At 37.1% G+C, this 21,423-nt stretch overlaps 2 protein-coding genes across 4 annotated transcripts in view; both read left to right on the top strand.

The window, feature by feature from the left end:
- LOC134535769 (abdominal ganglion neuropeptide L11-like) overlaps positions 1-15,576 on the top strand; it is a 332,345-nt gene extending 316,769 nt beyond the window's left edge. The window contains exon 5 of the mRNA XM_063375015.1: positions 15,098-15,576. Within this exon, the coding sequence (XP_063231085.1) occupies positions 15,098-15,178 (81 nt within the window). The 3' untranslated portion in view covers positions 15,179-15,576. The remainder of the gene's footprint in view (positions 1-15,097) is intronic.
- LOC134535768 (uncharacterized) lies at positions 2,305-7,546 on the top strand. Of its 3 annotated transcripts, XM_063375014.1 has the most exons (5): positions 2,305-2,546; positions 3,911-4,120; positions 4,244-4,515; positions 5,729-5,865; positions 7,287-7,546. In XM_063375014.1, the coding sequence occupies exons 1-5, from the start codon at positions 2,384-2,386 to the stop codon at positions 7,510-7,512; spliced, it is 1,008 nt and encodes a 335-aa protein (XP_063231084.1). In that variant the 5' UTR covers positions 2,305-2,383; the 3' UTR covers positions 7,513-7,546. The 3 variants fall into 3 exon arrangements, 2 of the variants coding, with proteins under 2 accessions (XP_063231084.1, XP_063231083.1); XM_063375013.1 differs by having other exon boundaries at positions 3,911-4,515; XR_010075704.1 differs by lacking the exon at positions 5,729-5,865 and having other exon boundaries at positions 3,911-4,515.
- Positions 15,577-21,423: the final 5,847 nt, after the last annotated feature.

The raw sequence follows: 21,423 nt of genomic DNA, 5'->3' as shown, positions 1-21,423 counted from the left end.
GAAGTTTAAACTAGAGAAAGCATGTCGAAACTAAATGAAGAATTTAATAAGATAAGGCCAAAAAGATAATGTAGTTTAAATATAGTTAAGTTTTATGCAGTGAACTGATAGTAGTGTAGGATAGCCGGTCCGAGATCTGGAATCGGAGTGTGGTTGTGGTGTTTGACGTCACGGCAGCCATCTTGGACTCAAAAATTCCTCAAAATTCCTCAAAAATGACTCAAAAGGACTCAAAAATTCCCGTTTTGAGGAAACATTTCCCGTTTTCGAGGGAAAAATTCCCGTTTCGAGGGAATATTTCCCGTTTTAGTCCTTAAAAATACCAGCAGCTTGAAATGTCCATATGTAGGCTTAAGCATCCATGTCTACAGCCTCAGATAAGCCTCTGACGTCATCATGGATAATGACGTCACCGTTGCAGTTTCCGTTACGGCCGCCATCTTTAACTTTTTATTTATTATCCGATTTTAATGAAAAAAAAATTAAAATATATAAAAAAATTCAATCAATAAAATTTGAGTAAAAAATTTTTAAAAAACATAAATCTACGACACGGAGCTCTGGGTCCTCGGTTCAAACCCGGTGAGGGCGAAAAAATAAAAATGGCAACCGATCCTTCCCTCACAGTGGCTGCAGGAAAACTGACTCCCACCACTTTTTTCAAAGCATATAGGTATATCGTCAGTTAGCATGACGTCATGTCCGCCATCTTGAAAATCCGTAATTTTTGTGTTAGAAAATCGGGAAAAATTTAAAAATCATTAAAAAATAATCAACCGAATTAGATAATAAAAATCTTTAAAACCACCATTGCACTTTTCATGACGGCTGCCATCTTGAAAATCCGGAATTTTAATGCTAGATATGCGGGAAAAAGTTCAAAATTCGTTAAATAAATTGGCAATAAATATACCGATTGATTAGTTCGATTCCTGTCCTTGGTACGAAACCGCTAAGAGCAAAAAAAAAATACTTCAGATCATTCCTCCACAGAAGCCACCTACAGACTGATCTACCGCCACCAAATCAAGGTATAGTCCATCCACGGTAACCTCCTACTTTTTTAAACGAACCTTTGAAAAAACACACCAGGATGCAGCATGTTTGGTTCGTTTGCAAAAATACTTTCCATCATATGCATATTAAACATGCATTAACACTAAATTACCGTATAATGATGTTAAATAAAATTTTACAAAAAAAGTAACTATCTATGTACAATATTATTAATATTAATGATCTCGCATGTGTGTAAATGAAACAGTGAGAGAAGTGGTGTGTTGGCAATGATTAGAACGAAATAGTTCCGTAGCCAAAATATATATTTTTTGACTTTCCGCGTGTATTTAAGAATTTGTTTGGGTATTTGTTAAGTTTGAACATTTTTTTAAATCTCTGGTGAAATAAAAACGTTATGTTAACGGTAAAAAAATATTACGTGCCGAAACCGTGGTCGCGCATTAATAATGTTAATAGTCACTTGTTTGTTTTCTCTTTCAGCCGTTTGTCTGCAGTCTGCACTCTTTACGCCATATTGCAGTGTGTTTTAATATATTACTGACCGTGAAATAACGTACAGTTTGTGTTTCAGGATTTTGTGTTAATATTGTGTATTTTAACTTTGTTATATTATTTATTATCTACTATTGTAATGATGGAATTTGTTATCGTTTTGATATTTTGTGTGGTTCTTGTGATTGCTGTAATGGTAATTGGTTCCGGGATGGGGAAAGCTACTTCTTCGCAGCGTCAGATGGACATCATTGACGTCGCTCAGAACTTATATGTTTTAATTAGGAAAGGCGACTTGAAGAAATGTGACGTTACGCAGACGACCGCGTTTTTTCTCAACATCGCAAAGTCAACTGTTCTCAAGTAAGTAGGCTTTTTTCGTTTTCATGCACGTAAAAAAAATATCGACTGTGTCCTAAGTATTGTCGGCCTGTGTTTTAACTCACGAGGTTTTTTGTGTTTTATTTCCAATTTATATTTTTTGGTGTGAGACAACACCGCCATGTGGCGTCTCTGTTGAAAAGTTAACCTAAAATCATATTAGGCCTACTCAGGTCCTAACAATAACAATATAGGCACTTTCAAGTATTTTTATGGGTGTGATACACGTTTGTTTATAACGATGTTTATAAACTTTATGATAGGTTTAACTATAACATAAGGGAGTGATTTTATAATTTGCATTTAATTAGTTTTTCATCTGTTTGGGAGATCACAAAATAAATAAAAAAACACTTCACTAATTTCGTGGACAAAGTCTGTCATGTTTCCATTTAGTGACCACAAAGCAAATATTTGTGACAAAATGCCATATTTGGAACACTGCCTAACTGCGTATTGTGAACGGGTCCCCGGAAAAGTGTTATGACAAATGTTTTTTTTTTTTGTTAGGTACTACAAGAAAGACATTGAAGAAGTTTCAACACCAGGAAAAAAGAGGAAAAAAAGGCCACAGGAAGGAAAGTCACTTGACACAGTCAACGATTTCACAGTAAATGCAATCAGGAATGCAATTTACAGGATGTACGCTGAAGGTAAAAATTTGATACTGAAGAGTAGTTTCAATATCACTGGGGTAGGCCCTACTTAATTGTATTCATTTCATATATCCATATGCAGATTGACCGGTTCAGTTTTTTTCCCGATATCATCTGTCCTTTAAAAATACTTAACATTTTTGGGTGGTTTGTTAGGTTTCTTTATTGATATGGTATTGATATATAGAATATTGTGCAACATATGAAATAGGTACACGTCCTTTTAAGGTTAGGTTAAAGATAGAAAGAAAATTGTTACATTCTAAAACTACAAGTAATTTTATATCGTTATACACAGTATACATATTGAATAACCTCAACTTTTATGATGTATCAGAAGGTTAAATAATGACTATTTCCAGTATCAATAATATCCAGTTGTGCGCTTTAGCAGTAATTGGTTACAAATTAGTGAGTTGTGGTCTAAGCAAGCATGGTTATTAAAAAAAAATTGGGATACTTAATTGGCTAAATTGTACTGTGTGGCAGGGTCCAGTACAATATATATTCTATTGCAAAATAGTGTCATGCCCCGCCTAACCCTTTAGAAAATATAGGGGTATTGTTATTTTATAAACAATAGGCCTACTTCATTGTAATGAAGTATCATATGAAAACACAACTTAGCCAGACAAACTGTGTGTTAGTGTATGAAGTAACAGAAGGTTATAAAACAGTAAAAGTTTAGTATCGCGTATCCGATTCGATACATTGATCCTGATCGCATGATCCTGCAAATATTGATCCTGTGATTGATGATGCTTGCTTTTCTAATTTATTACGTTTAAAAATCCTGTACAAAACCAAAACTAAAAACCTGTGATGTAGTAATGAGTTATGATTTAAAGTTGAATAATAATGAAAATATATATGTTTTATTAAACTTATGATAATTATTCTTGCTATACCACAATATTTGATTATGATCAGGATCTTTGATCTGAATAAATGAAAAAAAGCATGCACCACACGATCAATAGGATGTACAGGTTCATGCATAAAGATCTAGGGATCACATGGGATACACGATACAAAACATTTACCTATAACACAGTGTAGAGCTTGTAACTTATTGATTGCTAAATTGAATGCTGAAATACTAATGTTTTACACAACTTCAATACAAACGCGCAATATAATCGTCATATCATTGCAGACAAAAATACTGCAATGTAGAATTCCTCTAAGCAAACTACAAAATTTAAATTAATTTAAAAGTATTTTTGAAATGTAAGTTTATTAAAACTATTTAATAAATGTAAATTGTGCACTTAAATTATCTTCTACGGGGTTGTGGTTTCGCTTAGTTTTGTGTACCTCTGTTATTTCATGTATTGTTAATGTATGCAATAAATTTACAGGTTTGAATGTTACAGTCGACACCATTTTGAAAGAAATCAGGGAAAGACAAATAGATTATTATGGTGGAAGATCAAGTCTTCATAAATTGTTAAAGAAGATGGGATTTTCATGGACAACTGTTGATGGACGAAAAGCTTTGATAGAGAATGAAAACATAGTATTGCAGCGAATAGATTTCTTGAGAAAGTATAAAGAAGAAAAAGAAAGAGGTGCCAATTTCATATTTGTTGATGAAACATGGATTTTCCAGAGAGGCAAGGCATTAATTTATTTGAAAATTTGTTCTGTGGTCCAATACAAAGTATTTCATTTCCATTTCATATATTTTTCAGGAACTGTATCAAAGTCATGGCAGGACAAGAGTCTACAATCTGCGAAGAGACGTACTGTTGGAGATGGTAAAATGTTTATTGTTGTTAATGCTGGAGGGCGCACTGGCTTTGTGCCAGGAGCAGGATTACTTTTTGTTTCAGGTCAGAAGACTGCAGACTACCATGGGGAGATGAATGGGGAAACTTTCTTGATGTGGTTTGAAGACATGTTGGTGCATCTTGAGGAACCCAGTGTCATCATAATGGACAATGCTTCATATCACAGCACCCAGGTATGTGCAATGGTAAAGCAGTGTCTTTTTATTGCTCAAATTGTAATGTGAAATATTTACATGTGTTTATTATTGTGTATAAGTACGAATATTCGAGACTAATACATTTTGCCAGCAATAATTGTTATCTTAATAGTATGCCTACACTACATTTTTATAAACTATAATGTTTGAGCTGAAATTGATTACACACACACACACACATATATATATATATATATATATATATATATATATATATATATATATAGTAATTGAATTACATCGTAGTGCAAACTAATTTAGTAGAGGGTTTGAAATACCAAATAAAATTTTTTTATTGCAAATAGCATTTGAAAATGACATAATTACTTGTTTGGTAAAAGTACCCACTTTATGAATGCTCTGTTGCCCTACTTAATAAATTAAAATAATATTTTCAAAAAAATTTCTAGTCACTAAACTAACATGCTTTGTTAAATTTAGAAATTCATTACGACAATATGCCAAAACACATGTTTGCTTTGCATAAGTACAGTAGAACCCTGTTATAATTTGTTTTTAAGGGGCTACAAGAAAAAAAAACATAAGCAGGAAATTCAATTTAGTACTTTTTAGTGTGGATTTATTGCCAATGGACTCAACAAGCTGCATAAAGATATATTTGATGCTCCAATTTGCTTGTAGCAAGCCAAAAACAATTTTTCTTTAACATCATGGTGCTTCCAGCTTCTATCTGCTTTGTCTTTACTTACACATTGTCTCATTGCTGTAAAATTGTCTCATTTCTGTATAATTGTCATAATTCACGACAGTGTTTACATTGGAAATGCTTAAGTCCAGTTCTTTTGCCACTTGAACATGTGATTTAAGTGAATACATTTGAAAACACACAAAATGGCTAAAAATTTATGAATTTATTTGTTTTCCAAGGGTGTCAACAGGCAGTTAACTGCTAACATACACATATACATAGACAGTATAGACAAAGGCTTTTAATTTTTTTCGTCTTCTAAAATTTTATGAAGTGAACATTACAAGCACGAAACGCATAATTTGTGAAACATTATATCCAGGAATTAAATACATTGTCCTTAAAGGGAAAATATTGGACTTGAAAAATAATACATTATAGGCAGGAAAACTTTATAAGCAGTAAAATTGTAACAGGGTTCTACTGTCATGAATTCTTATCAGCTACTTGAGTATTTAGTTAAATGTTGGCATAACGTAGGTTGAGAAAACACCTGCAACGAACTGGACCAAGGATGCACTGATCGCGTGGCTGGAGAAGAATGAGATAAAACATGAAAATAATTTGTTGAAAGTGGAGCTGCTGAGAATAGCTAAACAAAACAAGCCCCGAATACGGTATATTATTTCGTTTTTTTTACAGCATTTCTTTAAAAGTGAGATAGTTGCAAAAAATTACGTATACGCCTTGTTCTAACACACTTTTTAGATATGAGGTAGACGAGTTGGCTCGTAACTATGGCCACGAAATTCTACGACTCCCACCCTATCACTGCCACTATAATGCAATCGAACTAGTTTGGGCTCAATGTAAACACCATTACAATGATGCAGTTGCAGCCATCTGGAAAGAGGCTCTTGATGCTTCTACACCAGAGAGGTATTTTCATGTTGCATGACCAATGGGGTATTCCTTTTGAAGTAGAAATTGTTTTATTTTCCTGTAGAACATTCCTCAAGCTTCAGCAAAACCCTTACCATACATTTTTACATAATACGTAAGTATTGTTGCCTAGCAGCCTGGTCCTACCATTCCTTTTGATAACTTTGTGTGCTAGTGTGTGTATAGTGTGATTATCATTTTGTGTATATTCATATACCAGTAATACAGTTTTAAAACAATTGGTAAAAATAAGTGGTTTGAATTTGTGTAGTTTTCGTTTTGAAAATGTGTTGCATGTATGTGTTTGTGTTCGTGTTTGTGTTTGTGTTTGTGTTTGTAATTATATTCCCATGTGATTCATACATATCTGTGTAGTTTCTAGATCTAACAGTGGTGACTTAGTTGCAAGGTTTTTTTTTTTGTAATTGCAGTCCATTTGCAATTGTTTCATTTCCATAAATAGTTTTGTATTTATTAGTAATTGTGATATTACTTTCTGTTATGCTTGATCTTGTGTCAATGACTTTAAAGTTATGGTGGGTTCAGTGCTGTATGCAGATTTCAATATTCAGATAAAATTTCAACGTAGAGAATTTTGAATATTTTCATCTAGCGAACTTGAATAGGTATTTACACATGTAGTTCTTGCACATTAGTATTTTCAAAAGTTATGTTATTATAGTGAAATACATATACAGTAAATCATCAAAACTATTCAAAAAATTAAATTTTCGCTATATCTCACTGTTTTTGTCTGGGACAAATTTTTACCAAAAACAAACACAAAACTTATGAAATAAATATTTTATCATATGCATTCTAAGCCTTTATTGATAACATAGAAAATATTTACAGCTTTATTATATCTTGAATAAACCACTATAAATTTTTTTTTTCAGATAACATAAAACAAAACATGTTACTTCAAGTATTAAATAATAGCTTTGATAGTTGAGGAAAACACATTAAATGAGTTTTGTTGTGTTTAAAAATAGTTTCTTGTGGAGTGAGTTCAAAATTGTATGTAATAAAGAGCATGCCATGCATTGTTTACTATGCCGTTTTGACAGAAACAAACATATTTTGTTATAGAGTGGTTTTTGCTATAAACAGGTCATTTATATAGTGGTTTTACTGTATACATTAATTTTTTTAGATGGGCGAGGTGTGTGGATCACGTGGAGAAGCTAATTCAAGCAGACTGGGAGAGAGAAGTCCACATAGACAGCGGCACCATTCCTCCACTCATCATCCACCTCGGCGAGGATAGTTCAAGTGAAGACAGTGACAGCGAAGAATTTGAGGTTACGACACAGCAAGTAGATGGAGACAGTGAAGTACTGGCAGTTCCTCTTGATGATTTACCCGGGTGTTCTTATTGAGGTCTGTATGTAATAAACACCTGGGCAACTGTAAGTATTGGGGTTTGAAACATTTTTTTTTCTTTTATGCATTCCCATTAAGTATGTTGATTACTGGAACTTTATGTATTAACTTTATATTACACATATTATGAAATTAATAATAAATTTCATTTCTGGATTCGTATAGGTGTATGTGAAACATTTTATTTTGTTGTGTGTCTTCATTTTTCAGTGAACTTACTTGGAAAACAAAAAGCCAGTCCCCATCCAGGGCCACAAATAAATAATGCATATAAGTGGTATAGAAATTACTGTCAATTCTTTACCACAATTTTACTGTTCATAAAATTATGATTTTGTCTAATAAGTATACTCAGGAAAATGTATATAACCATATTTTTATTTGTGGCCTTAACCGGCAAAATGGTAGGGGTTTATTAAATAAAAGAAGAAAATTCATTTTTAAATGTTTTCATCTGAATTTGTTAATTTTATTAAACCTTCAATCCTTAGTCTTTTCCAGATTGCTTAGATGGACAGCCATATGTATAATTTACAATACTTTTTTTTTCAGATGCAGAAAACTGTGTTGAACTGTACTAAAGGATGATATTTATTGCTTACATAAATGTTGTAAATTTATATGTTCTCCTAAAAATTTACTTTAAATTATATGTTATTTCTTTAGCTAACAAACTTATTTTTTAATATTTTTACCATTGGGTATCATAAATGTTATGAACATATACATGTATACTTAGATCATATTCAAATTACTTATATATATATATATATATATATATATATACAAACATACACACACACACATTGTTTTGACAGCTGGTGATTGTAAACAAACCATTTGACATTTGTCACATGGCAATGTTTTTGTTTACATACGGCGGAAGGATACATAGTGACATTAAAGTAGATCCGGTGAAAAGCAGGGCTTCAGAAAAGTAGGAGGTTACCGTGGATGGACTATATACAGGTATATACCGTCAGCTGGTATGACGACTTGTCCAACATCTTGTCTTCATCCGCTGGAGACCTCCATCTTGTTTTCGTCTGCTAGAGTGTGCTGATACCATGTTAGTATAATTTTCTGGTCACCATACCTTGTCCTCAACTGTTGGCATTGAAATTTGACCTTGACCTTGAACTTTGACCTTGACCTTGAACTTTGCCGTTGAACTTGATATTTGACCTTGACCTTGAAAATTTACCTTGACCTTGAAATTTGACCTTGACCTTAATCTTTGACTTTGACCTTGACGACCATCATGGATCCGACATTTTATGTTCAGTACATGCTACCAGGAGCTACCACCTGCTAGTGGTCATTGCCACCATCTTGTTTTTGTCTGCTGGAGGAGACCATCTTGTGTGTGTACTCGTCTTACCATCATGCTAGTTGTATTCTAACCCGCTACAGTGCAGTAATCATTTATTATTACTGAGGTGCCCGCCATCTTGAAATTTGGGCACCATCTAGAAATCATGTAATTATTTAGCTATAAATGTGGGAAAAATTCCATAATTCACCGAAAAAATCAATTATTAATTTTCAAATTCATTAGATCAGTTCCTGTCCTTGGTTCGATTCTTGACCAGTGACAGTTGTAACTAAAATTAAATAAATTTTAGATTCTGTTTTCCATTACCTTTCGTGGAGTTTTTTAATCATTCACTCTACGAAAAACAACTCAAGTCAATATACCTGACCAACCAATTAAATACAGTACCGATTAGCCTAACATGTAAGTCTAAAAGTTCGATAATCTGAATAACCTATAAACCATACATGTACAAAGCCATCCATACATATAGACCAAGTGTCTCTGGTCCATGAGACCGGCTCTTAAACAATATCAGATGTATAGGCTAGTCATTTCCGGACCGCATGACCTTCTTCGTCATTAGCTAATTATATTCAATTAGACCATCGTGACATTTTTATACATACTAAAGGACCAAGTGACCTTGAAAAATATTTTAGTAACGCCAAGAGGTTTTGAACTAGTAAATATTCAGTCACTGCTTATTTCACTACCCGCAATCAACAAAAAAGTAAGCACCCTCAACGTAAAGGCAGCTCATTTTGGACGCACCATCAATAAAAAGGAAGCACATTCTACAAAACGAAAGCTTATTTAACGAAAAGGAGGTACATTCTCACGTACATGCAACTCGGTAGGATGCGATCGTCATTGTTAAGTTAGGATATAATGTCTCCATCAGTCTATGAATCTATCAGTTTGTAGTTCCATTATTCATTGGCTCCAATATTCATTTGCTCCATCAGTCATTGGCTCCAATAGTCATTGGCTCCATCAGTCAATGGCTCCAATATTCAAAGGCTCCAATAGTCATTGGCTCCATCAGTCATTGTCTCCATCAGTCATTGTCTCCATCAGTCATTGTCTCCAACAGTCTTTTGACTCCAACAGTCTTTTGACTCCAAAATTCATTGGCTCCTACAGTCGTTGGCACCAACTGCCTTTTGTCTCAACAGCTCCAATCACATTTGGCTAGAATGCTACAAGTCTAAGAGACTATGAGGCCACAAGGTTACGAGTCTAAAATGATCTAGCTGGTTACGAGTTATACATGGCTGCGAGACTGCATGGCTAAAAGACCGCGTGGCTAAGAAACTACAAGCCTTTGAAGCTACAAGGATACAAGTATACTCGGCTCCAAAAGCTCCATCAGCTCCAACACGCAATGTACGCATTGTACGCGCAATACATGCAATTTACGTGCAATAAATGTAATGATCACACAGTACACACAGGAAACGGAATGAAGAAATAGTACACACAGGAAAAAACGGAATGTACACACAGTACACACAGGAAAGGGAACGTACACACAGGAAACGGAATGTACACACAGTACACACAGGAAACGAAATGAAGAAATAGTACACACAGGAAAAAACGGAATGTACACACAGTACACACAGGAAACGGAACGTACACACAGGAAACGGAACGTACACACAGGAAACGGAACGAACACACAGGAAACGGAATGATCACACATACAGTAGCGGAAACACAGGCTTAGTTGGAAATCAGAATACAAGAAATAAATCATACTTTTTTTAATATAAATAATTCATTTATTTGTCAATAGTCCACACATGACAGTTAAATTAATGATTATTGTATATAGCCAGCTTTCCGCAGTTCTTTAAGTATGGACGATACTTCCTCGATATGCGAGTAATTTCCTCTACGAACAGATGCCACCAAACAATCTTAGCCGGTCAACCAATGTTTGGATCTTTCCTTGATGTGTAATCAATCTCTTCTGCCACCATCTTCCTTGCACGTTTATAATAAATATTATGATTTGTGATGTCTTCCGTTTTAACACCAACCTCAGGGTAACTTTCATCATCGAGCCAGTGATCATCACAAGCTTGATCAGATTTATTTATTATAACACGTCGTTTCTATCGTTTCGGTCTCAGTACACCATCACAGTCTTCGATATTGCCTGCTTTAGGTGCTTCAGAGTCACTGTAGCAATCACCGTAGAAGGCATCGTCTTCACCCAGATTACCGTAAGAACTCGATATCGTTGATGTCGAAGTGTCTTCATCGTCTTCATGCTTCCTTTTTAGGAGTCCATCATTTTTACAAAGTATGGAGGATCTACTGAATATAGGCTTGAATGTATTCTCACTTTTTACGGTGTAGATACTTCCATTAGTTTAAGTCTTCCCGAAGCCAATTCATGTTCTTCAATTCAATTTATGTTCTTCGCCACGATCGGGTGAGCTAATATCATCACGCTCAGGACAAGGAAAATTATTGTCGTAATGCAGATCACTCTTCTTTAATCTAGTGGATCCATCGATGTCCTGTATGCCGTAAGTAGGCTTGGCTTTACACGTTCTACCATGTCTTTTTAAGCTGTCAATTCGTGTTAACAACCTGCTACACCGATTACAGCTTAACATTTTGCGTAGTGGGTTTTTAGCACAATCATTATTCTCATGACGTCTAGCATTCCTTCTCATGACAAAATCCTTGCCACAGTATCTACAGCGGCTTCCTTCCGATTCAGCTGCAGATAACAAACCATGATCCATGGTAGATGCTGTAGCAGCAAACCACGGTCTGATTACCATTTTTGTTTTGCTGGGTGGATCTTTAGGTTTCACAATGTTATTAGTAATGAACAGAAACAAGGTGTGATTCCGTCTGAAATATAATTACTTCATACTGAGTAAACTTATAGCAGATACAAGAGAATATTAACGTACAATATTAATTACATTCTTAAACAGCTCTCAGGTATATTCAGAAAGAAAGAAAGAAATTATGGGCCGGCCGTACATGAAATTATCAAAAGTTTCATTTACTAAAAATACATAAACCAATAAAAAAATATAAATATATTTAAACTATCCCAGCATATATACTTAAAGTCCAGAAATTATGTTTGTATGATTAACTTTTTTTGACGGCATAATTTAGGAAAGTTCAAAAAAGGTTGAACAATACAGTAGCGCCGGAGTTCGGGGCTTCGTTTCGGAGTTCACGCGGGAATATGATGCCACGGCGCCTGTGTGCCGTTGAGGAAGGGAGATGAAAATGCCAATTCGGCGTCCGGCTCTCGGACCCTGTCTGGAACAGTCCGAATCAAAACTGATCAGAACTTGTACACAGACACTCTTTGTTTCATCTCGCCCCGCTTAATCCATTACGTGTAAACTTCCATTATGTCACAGGTATATAAGTCTTGAGTTCAGTAGTGAAGTTCCTTAGTGCTGTAACCACCTGATTCCATCCAGGCGTTGCACTTCCTTCTATCAACGTAACATTGTAGGCTGGTGCGAGCAGCTTCGGCGGCAGTAATTTAGTTGGATACTGCAGTTGCTTCTCGGCCGCATTTCGGTCGCTCTCATCAGGTTCTCTGTTTGCTGAGCGCTGTCGCTCCCCTTTTTATATCAGAAAAGTAGCCTTAATTGATCCGGGTCACCACCAGCTGTTCACGGTATTACTGTCCATGTGTAGTTAAAGAAATATTTATATTAATTTTGTTATTAAAGCCCTGGAAGCTGCTTTAAGTGAATTTCAGGTATTACAAAATTACACAAATCAAAATTACTGGGGCCTTCGTCGTTAAAAACTCATCGATTACAAATAGATTATTTAAGTGTACGATTTTAACATTTTCCTTTGATATAATAAAGCTTTCACAAAACATAACACAAATAATTTAATTAATTTATATGCCCAATCAGTGCTAGACTAAGAATATTCTGATTTAACAATATCTGATCATTGACAGTTCATTGGTGGCGACTAGAATCAGGAGGGATGCGTAGAATTCATGTCAATGTAAGAAGCCAGCATGTAAATTCAGTTGAATTTCGTGATGGGCTTCAGTCTGAGAAAAACCTGAACTCTTGCACCATCGCTTGGACCCCACTGGTCAAGAATAAAAATTAAGTATACAAACAACAGGAATCTAGAAGTCAGGGCAAACGTTATGTAGGGAGTCAACTATAGGCAAAAGGGCGTAGAATTTATCCACTTATCACTCTGGGGATGGAATGAAGAAAATCACTTCCTTTGAAGCTGCATGAGTGATCGCGGTAGCCACGCGCGAGTCATGCTACGAAATGACCTAGTAATCTTAACTAAAGTGACTAACAAACAAGAAAATAAAAGAAACTTAGGGATCACTCCCGGACTACATGGTATCACATCCTGTTTGTTAGTCGCGGCGAGATTGCTTCCTAATGGAGTCGGGTGAGAAACACCGGATAGATGCGGCCAGGGTGACGACAGAAGGACGAATTAATAAATCCATAGGGTTGCATGTAGTTAAAACTTGGGCTAGAGGCCCAGAAGCCTAGGAAGTGGGGCAACTGGCCTCTGATTGGCTGCAGGTTGCGCCGACCAAAAGAAAATATCCAAGTTGGTTGATAGCTTAACTTAAGGAGCATCTGAAGTCACTCATGCTGAAAGTAGCGCGCTCCGTCCGTGTGCAGGTGAAACAAACTGGGGGTTAGTTCACAAGTCCTGCAAAAGGGACTAGCATAAGTCTGGCACTTATGGACCAAGCTGGTTCGCGCTCTCTTGGGCTAAAAGGGAACTAGAGAGAGGTGTGATGGTGGCCGGTAGAAGTCTCACTCCAGCGCCGAACTAAGGTAAATTAGTTGGCCTCTTCGCCACGAGATGGTGAAGGCAGGCCTTTTGTCGGCCAGTGAGATGACCTCGATCCCGGCTCGCCGAGAGGCGGGGTTGAAGACCTCGGTCAGTCCACCTAGTAAAGTTCCTGGAAAAGATGCAGGGGGGATCTGCTAGCTTGTGAGAAATGTGTTAGGGCGAGCGCCTATATGTGCCCAACAGCCCTGGAACATTAGAATGTGGCATGACTGGAGCTGCTAATCTAAGCTGAGCTCTGGGAAGTGGGCTGCCCTGGGAGGATGCTGAGAAAAGCACTTTTGGTCACGAAGTCAGACACCATTACTGGTCACGTTCGTGGCCCGAGGTGGGGCGAAAAATGACAGATAATACTAGCCTAGGTGAAATCACACTGGGGTATCGGTTGCGGCACTGGGAAAGTGTCGTGGGACTCTAGTATGAAAGATTTGATCAGGATAAACAATGGGCTGACAAAGTTTATAATAGGGAATTTAGGTGAAAAATAAATTTTTGCCAAATATTTAAAATATGCAGCACAACGGATCATTCTTTTCTGGCCTATTCTGGAGAGGGCCCTAGCAGAACACTTTCTAACCCGAATCATGTGCCACTGGATACAGAGCATGGAACTGGGTCATGGCTCATCCCTGGAAGAGACGAGAGTCATGTAGTTCACGTGACCCGGGTCATGGTTCATGGGTCACTGCACACTGATCCGGGTCGCTTCCAGTTCATTCGACCATGGTCTCATCCAGACCTCTAAATGGTCACTCCACAGGTCAACATTTACATGTCACGGCTCATGAGACTCGGGACTCGGGTCATAATCAGTAAATTGAAGAAACACACTTTGAATATATGTAGTCAAAATAAAGTTATGATACTGTGTCACAGAGCACAGGTAAAAATATAATAAATGAAATTTTTTAAAGGATACTTTTTTACATTTATATTTTATAGTTTAATGACAACAGTTATTTAAGAACTATCGTGGTAAAGTGAAAGTATATTCTAAGCATATAATTTCCCAGTTTTCTGCTGTTCGAACATCTTTTAAGGATTCTTGAAGAGAATGAAGGGAGGGAAGAGTGCTTGATGCAGTGTTGATCCTTTGCTTCCAATTGTGGAAGAAAATTGTGAACCTCCAAAAAACCTTATCCAGTCGTCACATCGATGACCACAGTTCCTAACAATTCTTCGGGTTGATCAATCCATTATTATTATTATTCACTAAGTTATCACCCGCGAGCTGAGCTGGCTCGGTTTTGTAAAGGTCTGTGTACTGACATGTAATGATAGGGCTACATCTTTGCTTATTGTTTTAGTTATGATTAATTTGTCCTTTGTCAAAAATAAGGGTGGTAAATATGTCCCAAAAAGGCCTAAACGAATTAATACCCATAAAACAAATTAAGAGGGTGTTGTGGTTACAGGCCTCGAAGCCAGAAGCGCTGTACGACTGGTACCTGAGCAGCTTGAAGCGAAGCAAAGAAGGAGCCTTGTACGACTACTAACAACACTATATGCATGTATGCTGTTGTGAATACCTTCTGGTTTGGTTACCGTCCCTGCTGTTTGAAGACTGATTACTGATTTTCGCCGGTCTTATCCACAAACATTTTATGTATCTTCGTGAATGACTTTATAATGTGTTGTACATACAAATGTGTTTTTTGCTCATATGTCTTAAATGTGGATTTAGTTTAATTTTTTTTTAAATATTTTTATTAGGAATAGTATTTCTACCTTCTTGTTTAAATGCTATGTTAAACCCAAAAATATTATTCATCTGAACCATTTGTTTTTATATTTGTTGTATTTTTATGTAACTATAAAGAACATAGCTTTCTCAAGAACATCTTTTAACTGTTGTCAAAACCTTTCTTCAAATAAAGATCTACTGTTGACTCTATTGATATGGTATCTTTGTAATGATTAAACCACCTAGTTATGCATGTTTTATATTGTGCATGAAATCATTTAACTTATATTATCCATAGACACATTATGTCATAATTTTGCAGTGTAATCACATTTAGGTTGTGGAGGGATTCAGGGTTCTTACATTGATTATGGAAGACCTACCATACTTCATATGCACACTATTCACATTGAAGGTGTAAGTCCCTAAGACATATGTTCTTTACATTACTCTTGTAATCAATTAATCCCTAGAACACAAATTAAAAGTAAAGTCCAAGAACAAAAAATATATATGTTTAAAAAAAATTAATTTAGAAAAAATAATGCAATATAATAAGAGGAATACTTACGTACTAAACTGTGCTTTGCACAAAAACCACGCAAGCACTATCTAGGTTTGTGCCTGCCCTGTCCATCCCCTTTCATCGAGCCTATACAGAGTTCCTAAGTGCTCTTCCCTCCCTTTCCACAGTGAGTCCTTCCCTTTCTGAAACATATATTTTGTCCCGCACCTCTTCCACTCATTCCCCCTCCTCCGTCCTTTTCACCAAGCCATATGCGGAGCAGTGGTTTGATTGTAGAGTTATTAGAAGTATTGCCTGTCTCTTCTCAGCCCGCTAGTTAGAGGGAAAGCTGTGCTGTGCGGGTATTAAATGAATAAAGGGGGACGAGAATAACATTAAAAACATACTTATAAACTTAAAAACAAGATGATATTCTAGTAATGGGGCATTAACACACAATGAAAGAAAATAAAGAAAGCACAGACAATGTGAAGCCTTATGAAGCATGTAACTAGCTTTCAGTGCAGTGAGAGAAATACTGTAGAAACATCATGTAGCTGGGATGTTATTGAATGTTTTCTCAGCTCTACAGCTGTATGTATAATGAAATATTTGACTGTGTTTGTGGACGTATGTATAATGGAATTAAATTGCATATTACTTTTTTCTACAAGTAAGCCTGTCGTCGTCCGTCTGTTGCGGAAGGTGAAATTAGGAAAGTTTATGTTCGGTGAGTTCTCAAGGAGGGTTTCTGGCCATACATGTGGTAAGAGACAACAATGGCGAAATGAAGCACAAAAGATACAGAATGACGTTGATTTAAAGCGATAACACCCTTTACATGGTGTTACTGCAGCACTTAGCCTGGTGCGTTTCGGTGCCTGAGCACAGCCCTGTGTACTTGCAGAACATGAGCATTACGGTTAAGAATCAGTACGAGAAATTTGGGCTCAATGAAGCTGCGAAGTGAAGGCCCGCCTGAGGTGGTGCATGGCTACAGAATAAATGACACATAAAGTTTGTGACGTAATACACGATGAACACTTTTGGAGCACTTCAGAATGACGAAACATAAATTACTTAACATTACAAAACACTAGACGCACATATGGACCGAGTCCTGAGAAGGTGCATGAAAAACGGATGTCTTGCTATGTCTCGCGGGAAATAGAGTTCAGTTCGTTTACATATGAATTAGCATGGTGACGATGTTGCATAGGATACTAAGCGTATCGATGGTTAAGCATGGGCGAAGGCTCCCATGTCGATGTACCCCACGTGGTGACGCAGCCTACAGCAAAAGTCTCACGAAAGAACTAATACAAATTACAGTATGTTAGGAAAGCCCAGTGCGGCTGTAATTCAACAGTTCACAAATGCTGCTTCCTGCCCGAGGATGGGCTCGCACGTGGCCCATCGTCTACAAGCGTAATGAAACTGAAATTTGCAAACATGTGGATAGAAATAATATGTTTATTTTAAGTGATGAGTTCTTTAAAGCTGCACCGAGATGAGGCTGGCCACTAAGTCAGACGAAAAAGCTGTGATGACCCCATGGCGCGCGTGCGGACGCATCCGGCCTCCGAGTCAGGCAAGCGACGAGACCACGTTTCCCGTGCTAAGTATGCAGAGAGCGGGAATGATTAGGGCTGAGTTTTGTGGCCTGATCGCTCAGTGAATCAAATTTAATTAATTATGAAATTCAAGGGATGATGAGATGTTAATCGAAAATTAACAATTAAAGAAAACAAAACAAAGTTTTAGAACTACAGTTAGCGGATTGATATCCACCTGGCACAGCAGAGGAACACATGGACACTTAATAGCTGCGCGGGTGTCCATAGACACATCGACCTTGGGGTCATTCTCCTTGCTACACTAAATTGCACCAGACTGCCCCGGGGCGCATTTGTGGCACTCACATGCTACAGAGTAGGCATCAATGTGGCATAATGGCCTGTGTGACAGAGGAGCACAGACTGTTGGCTCAAACCAAAAGCAACATGGAACTTGAAAATATTTTAACCAAACTAATATTTTTAATACCTTTACATGTAATTAGTATTGTGTGTGGGTTCACCATTTCAGGCATCTCAAAAGCCACACATGTAATGTAACCAGACATGTGTGTGCCATATCATGGGTGGGAGACCGAGCATTAATTCATACAATACAAGTGTGCTGTATCACCACTCAAATATGCAGCCAAATAATTGGCATGCCTCTTTCTCTGCAGAGGGTAGGTATAGATGAGTTGAATCGACTTTATTTCAAAAGCAAGACAAGAAACAGTAGTATCATCAAGGACAGGTATTTACTAAAATTAAGTCATAAAGATTTTAAAATATCAATTAACGGTAGCCAAAGGATGTTTACATAAAAAAATACAGGTCTTGTTATGTGGTTGTGACTTAAATATAGGGAGCAGTTCTCGTATAAGGACACTCGCGAATCTGTTACAAAACTAACCTATTTCATCTAATACATTCAAGTCTAGAGGGTGGTGTAGGTTAAAACAAGATGTGTGCAGACAACTATCGATGTGAAAAATCGTTTAACTTACAGAAAGAGATGAGCTCTGATATATCACGCGACTTTGGAAATAGGGGAAACCATGGAAAGATGTAACATATTTCAATTCTTGAAGAACCAAACAGGAGAAGGCAGAGGAGCATACAGAGGAAAATACTGGTAATTGCAGGGAGACTATTACAGACCAAATATTGTATATATCTTCATACTAGGGCAACCATTGCAAGATCTCTGGGTAAGAGCGGAATGCAAGGGCAGTACCAATGGTTAGTTTTCGCCAATGCAATAAGTAGCCGAGAGACATCATGAATCTCAATCACAGCATGTTGCTTGTTAAACACGACGGAATTATAGAACAAGAGGGAACCATAACTTAAAGCCTAAATAGAGGTCGAAATTGGAAGTGGGGAGCCAGGTGTTCAATTTTGTTCAGGCGGAAATAACCCCAAAGGCAGGATGAACACACCATCCTCCAAAAAAACACTGCTTGTCTTTATGTAAAAAACATCCATATTAGTCACCTGCTTGGTAAAATTGTCGTTACCTCATAATCGTAAATTACATTGAGTACCCCCAATATCTGGTTTTTATGAGCTAAAACTCCAGATATTGCCTGAACATAAGTGTTTTAAGCATGTTGATAATGATTATTTTTGTTCGACATAAACATTCAGCATTCTGTGGTGTTATGTATAGAGCTTGAGGTAAAGACCAACATACAATTTTCTTAATCTGATGCAGTTCGTTCTTCATTACTCCTCCTTTGCCCTAATTAACCAAATGTTAGCTTTGGACCTTATCTTGTTGCATATCAGAAAGAAAAGTTGAGGTGAATTAAGTCATAAAAATTGGGACTCCTAACTAGTAAGTAATTAATTGTTCATCTGGGTACACAAGTAAAATAAATTTAGCTTGCATGTAATTATTATGAAAATCATACAAAAACAAATTGGAAAGATCCAAAACAGTGATGTATATATTTAAAAAATCTCCTGTGACTCTATAAGAACCAAGTTTCCATCATTAATTTGGCTAGACCTTGTAACAGGGCATATGCCTGATATGCTGATTCCCATTGGCAATACTTACTACTTGACTGCAGCTCAATGAACTTAGCTTGCACCATGTGAGCAGCCGAGCCGACAACCTTCGAGAACAGAGAATAACGGACCAGACTTCAATAAATCTTAAGCAGCTTGTGTACAATAACAGCGGGAAACTAAAATGACATCAGTCAGCTGGTAAGTATAAAGAGGGGCCCAAAGTAAGTGACTAGAACTGCAACCGAACACATGTTGCCCAGATGACCATCGTAACAGACATCAGCGAATACCTAACTTGTCAATCACTCATCAATACAACGAATACAACCAATACAACGGGACTCGCCGGATGAATGTTTAATGTCTTCTCTTTATTAAAAAAAACTCAATGTTGAGTTCTTTGAAGAAAGAACTCTGTCTAAAATTAACCAAAGGGCACCAGGTTAAATAACTAAACCCAAATTTAAAATAAACATCCATTCCGATAATTAAGGTGAATTAATAAAACAAGTCTTGTAAATCTTATTAGAGTTAAAGATATCTGTTTCAATAATCTTTTAATGTGACAAAGAACTACAAATCCTATTTCCTTACATAAACCAGGTGATAACCAAAGACTAACAATTTGAAAGATTATTCATTATAAGAAAAAAATTGGCCAAAAATAAAACTTTTCTACTGTAATGTTAAATTGGTTAGGTACCGTAGTACTCATAATTCTTAAGAGAAATTAACAAAGATGAACACTATACTATAATATATTTTTACAAACATGGGAGACAAGGAAACGATATGCGCCAGGTACCTGAGTGGCCTGATGGCCCCACACAGCCTCTGACCACATGCGATCATACCTTAGGAGATTAGGTCTCTCCCCCCTGCCCCCTTGCCATCCTTAGGCACTGTCATCTATCCCTTAGTGGCCTGGGAATACCGCAGGCCACTGCATGGAGTGGCGTGAATGACGTGGTTGCTGTTCTGGATGTTTCGAGCATCGGGTCGGCCCGTGATGACGCGACACGTCATAACCCCTCCAGTCAGTTCCAGAAAGATGGCCAACGAGTATAAAAGTGGTGACGCCGGCCTACCGCCAGAGTTCCAACAGGAGAGTTGAGTGAAGTGTGAGTTCGGCGAGCAGCGCAGACATGGACGACGGGACCGTGCGTGTGTGACCGAGTGGCGCGAGACTGTGCATGGAAAGGGGCGAACCACTGTTGAGCCAATCTCCAGTGAAGAAGGTGAACTGTGAACTTTAAAGATACTTAGTGATTTCTGAACAGACATTAAGTGTGGTGATTCAATTAGTAATGTAAATATTAGTAATAAATAAAATTGTACAAAAATTAATTGGGTTATCCTTACGAAACCCTTTTATCCCACTTCTGACTCCAAGGAACTTGTGCTGCATAGCTTTACTTAGAAAAAATGCCAAGTATGCCTGGGGGACATTATTCTGGTGGGAAATACAGTGAAGGAACATTTGCGAAACATCCAGAATGTGTTCGACAGGCTTCGCCATGCAAAACTTAACTTAAGTCCTACGTCCTATGTGCTTCTTGTTCCAGTATGATGTAACGTTCCTGGGACATATCGTATAGCAGAATAGAGTGCGAACACATCCTGAGAAGAACCAGTTTGTGTAGGAGTGGCTGCTACCTAAGAATAAGCATGATTTAAGGAGTTTCTTGGGACTCTCCACCTACTATAGGTGGTTCAAGATGGAAATTAACGAGTAATAGTGCACTACAACAACATTTTTTTCTAAGCCTGAATGCAACTTTTGTTTCACAAGAAGAGAACTCCTGGCTATAGTAAAGTCTCTGCAACATTTTCCACAAATAATTATATTTATACTGACCTTACCGCACTTAAGTGGCTGTTACAGTTCAAGACTACAGATGGACAACTTTCTCGGTGGATTGAACAGATACAGCAGTATGACTGTCGGATAGACTGGGCACAGGAGAGGCCGAATAC

This window comes from Bacillus rossius, chromosome 10 (assembly GCF_032445375.1).
Source record: "Bacillus rossius redtenbacheri isolate Brsri chromosome 10, Brsri_v3, whole genome shotgun sequence".
Classification (NCBI taxonomy): domain Eukaryota; kingdom Metazoa; phylum Arthropoda; class Insecta; order Phasmatodea; family Bacillidae; genus Bacillus; species Bacillus rossius.
The sequence above is the reverse complement of the archived record's forward strand: the minus strand, read 5'-3'. Positions and strand labels throughout refer to the sequence as shown.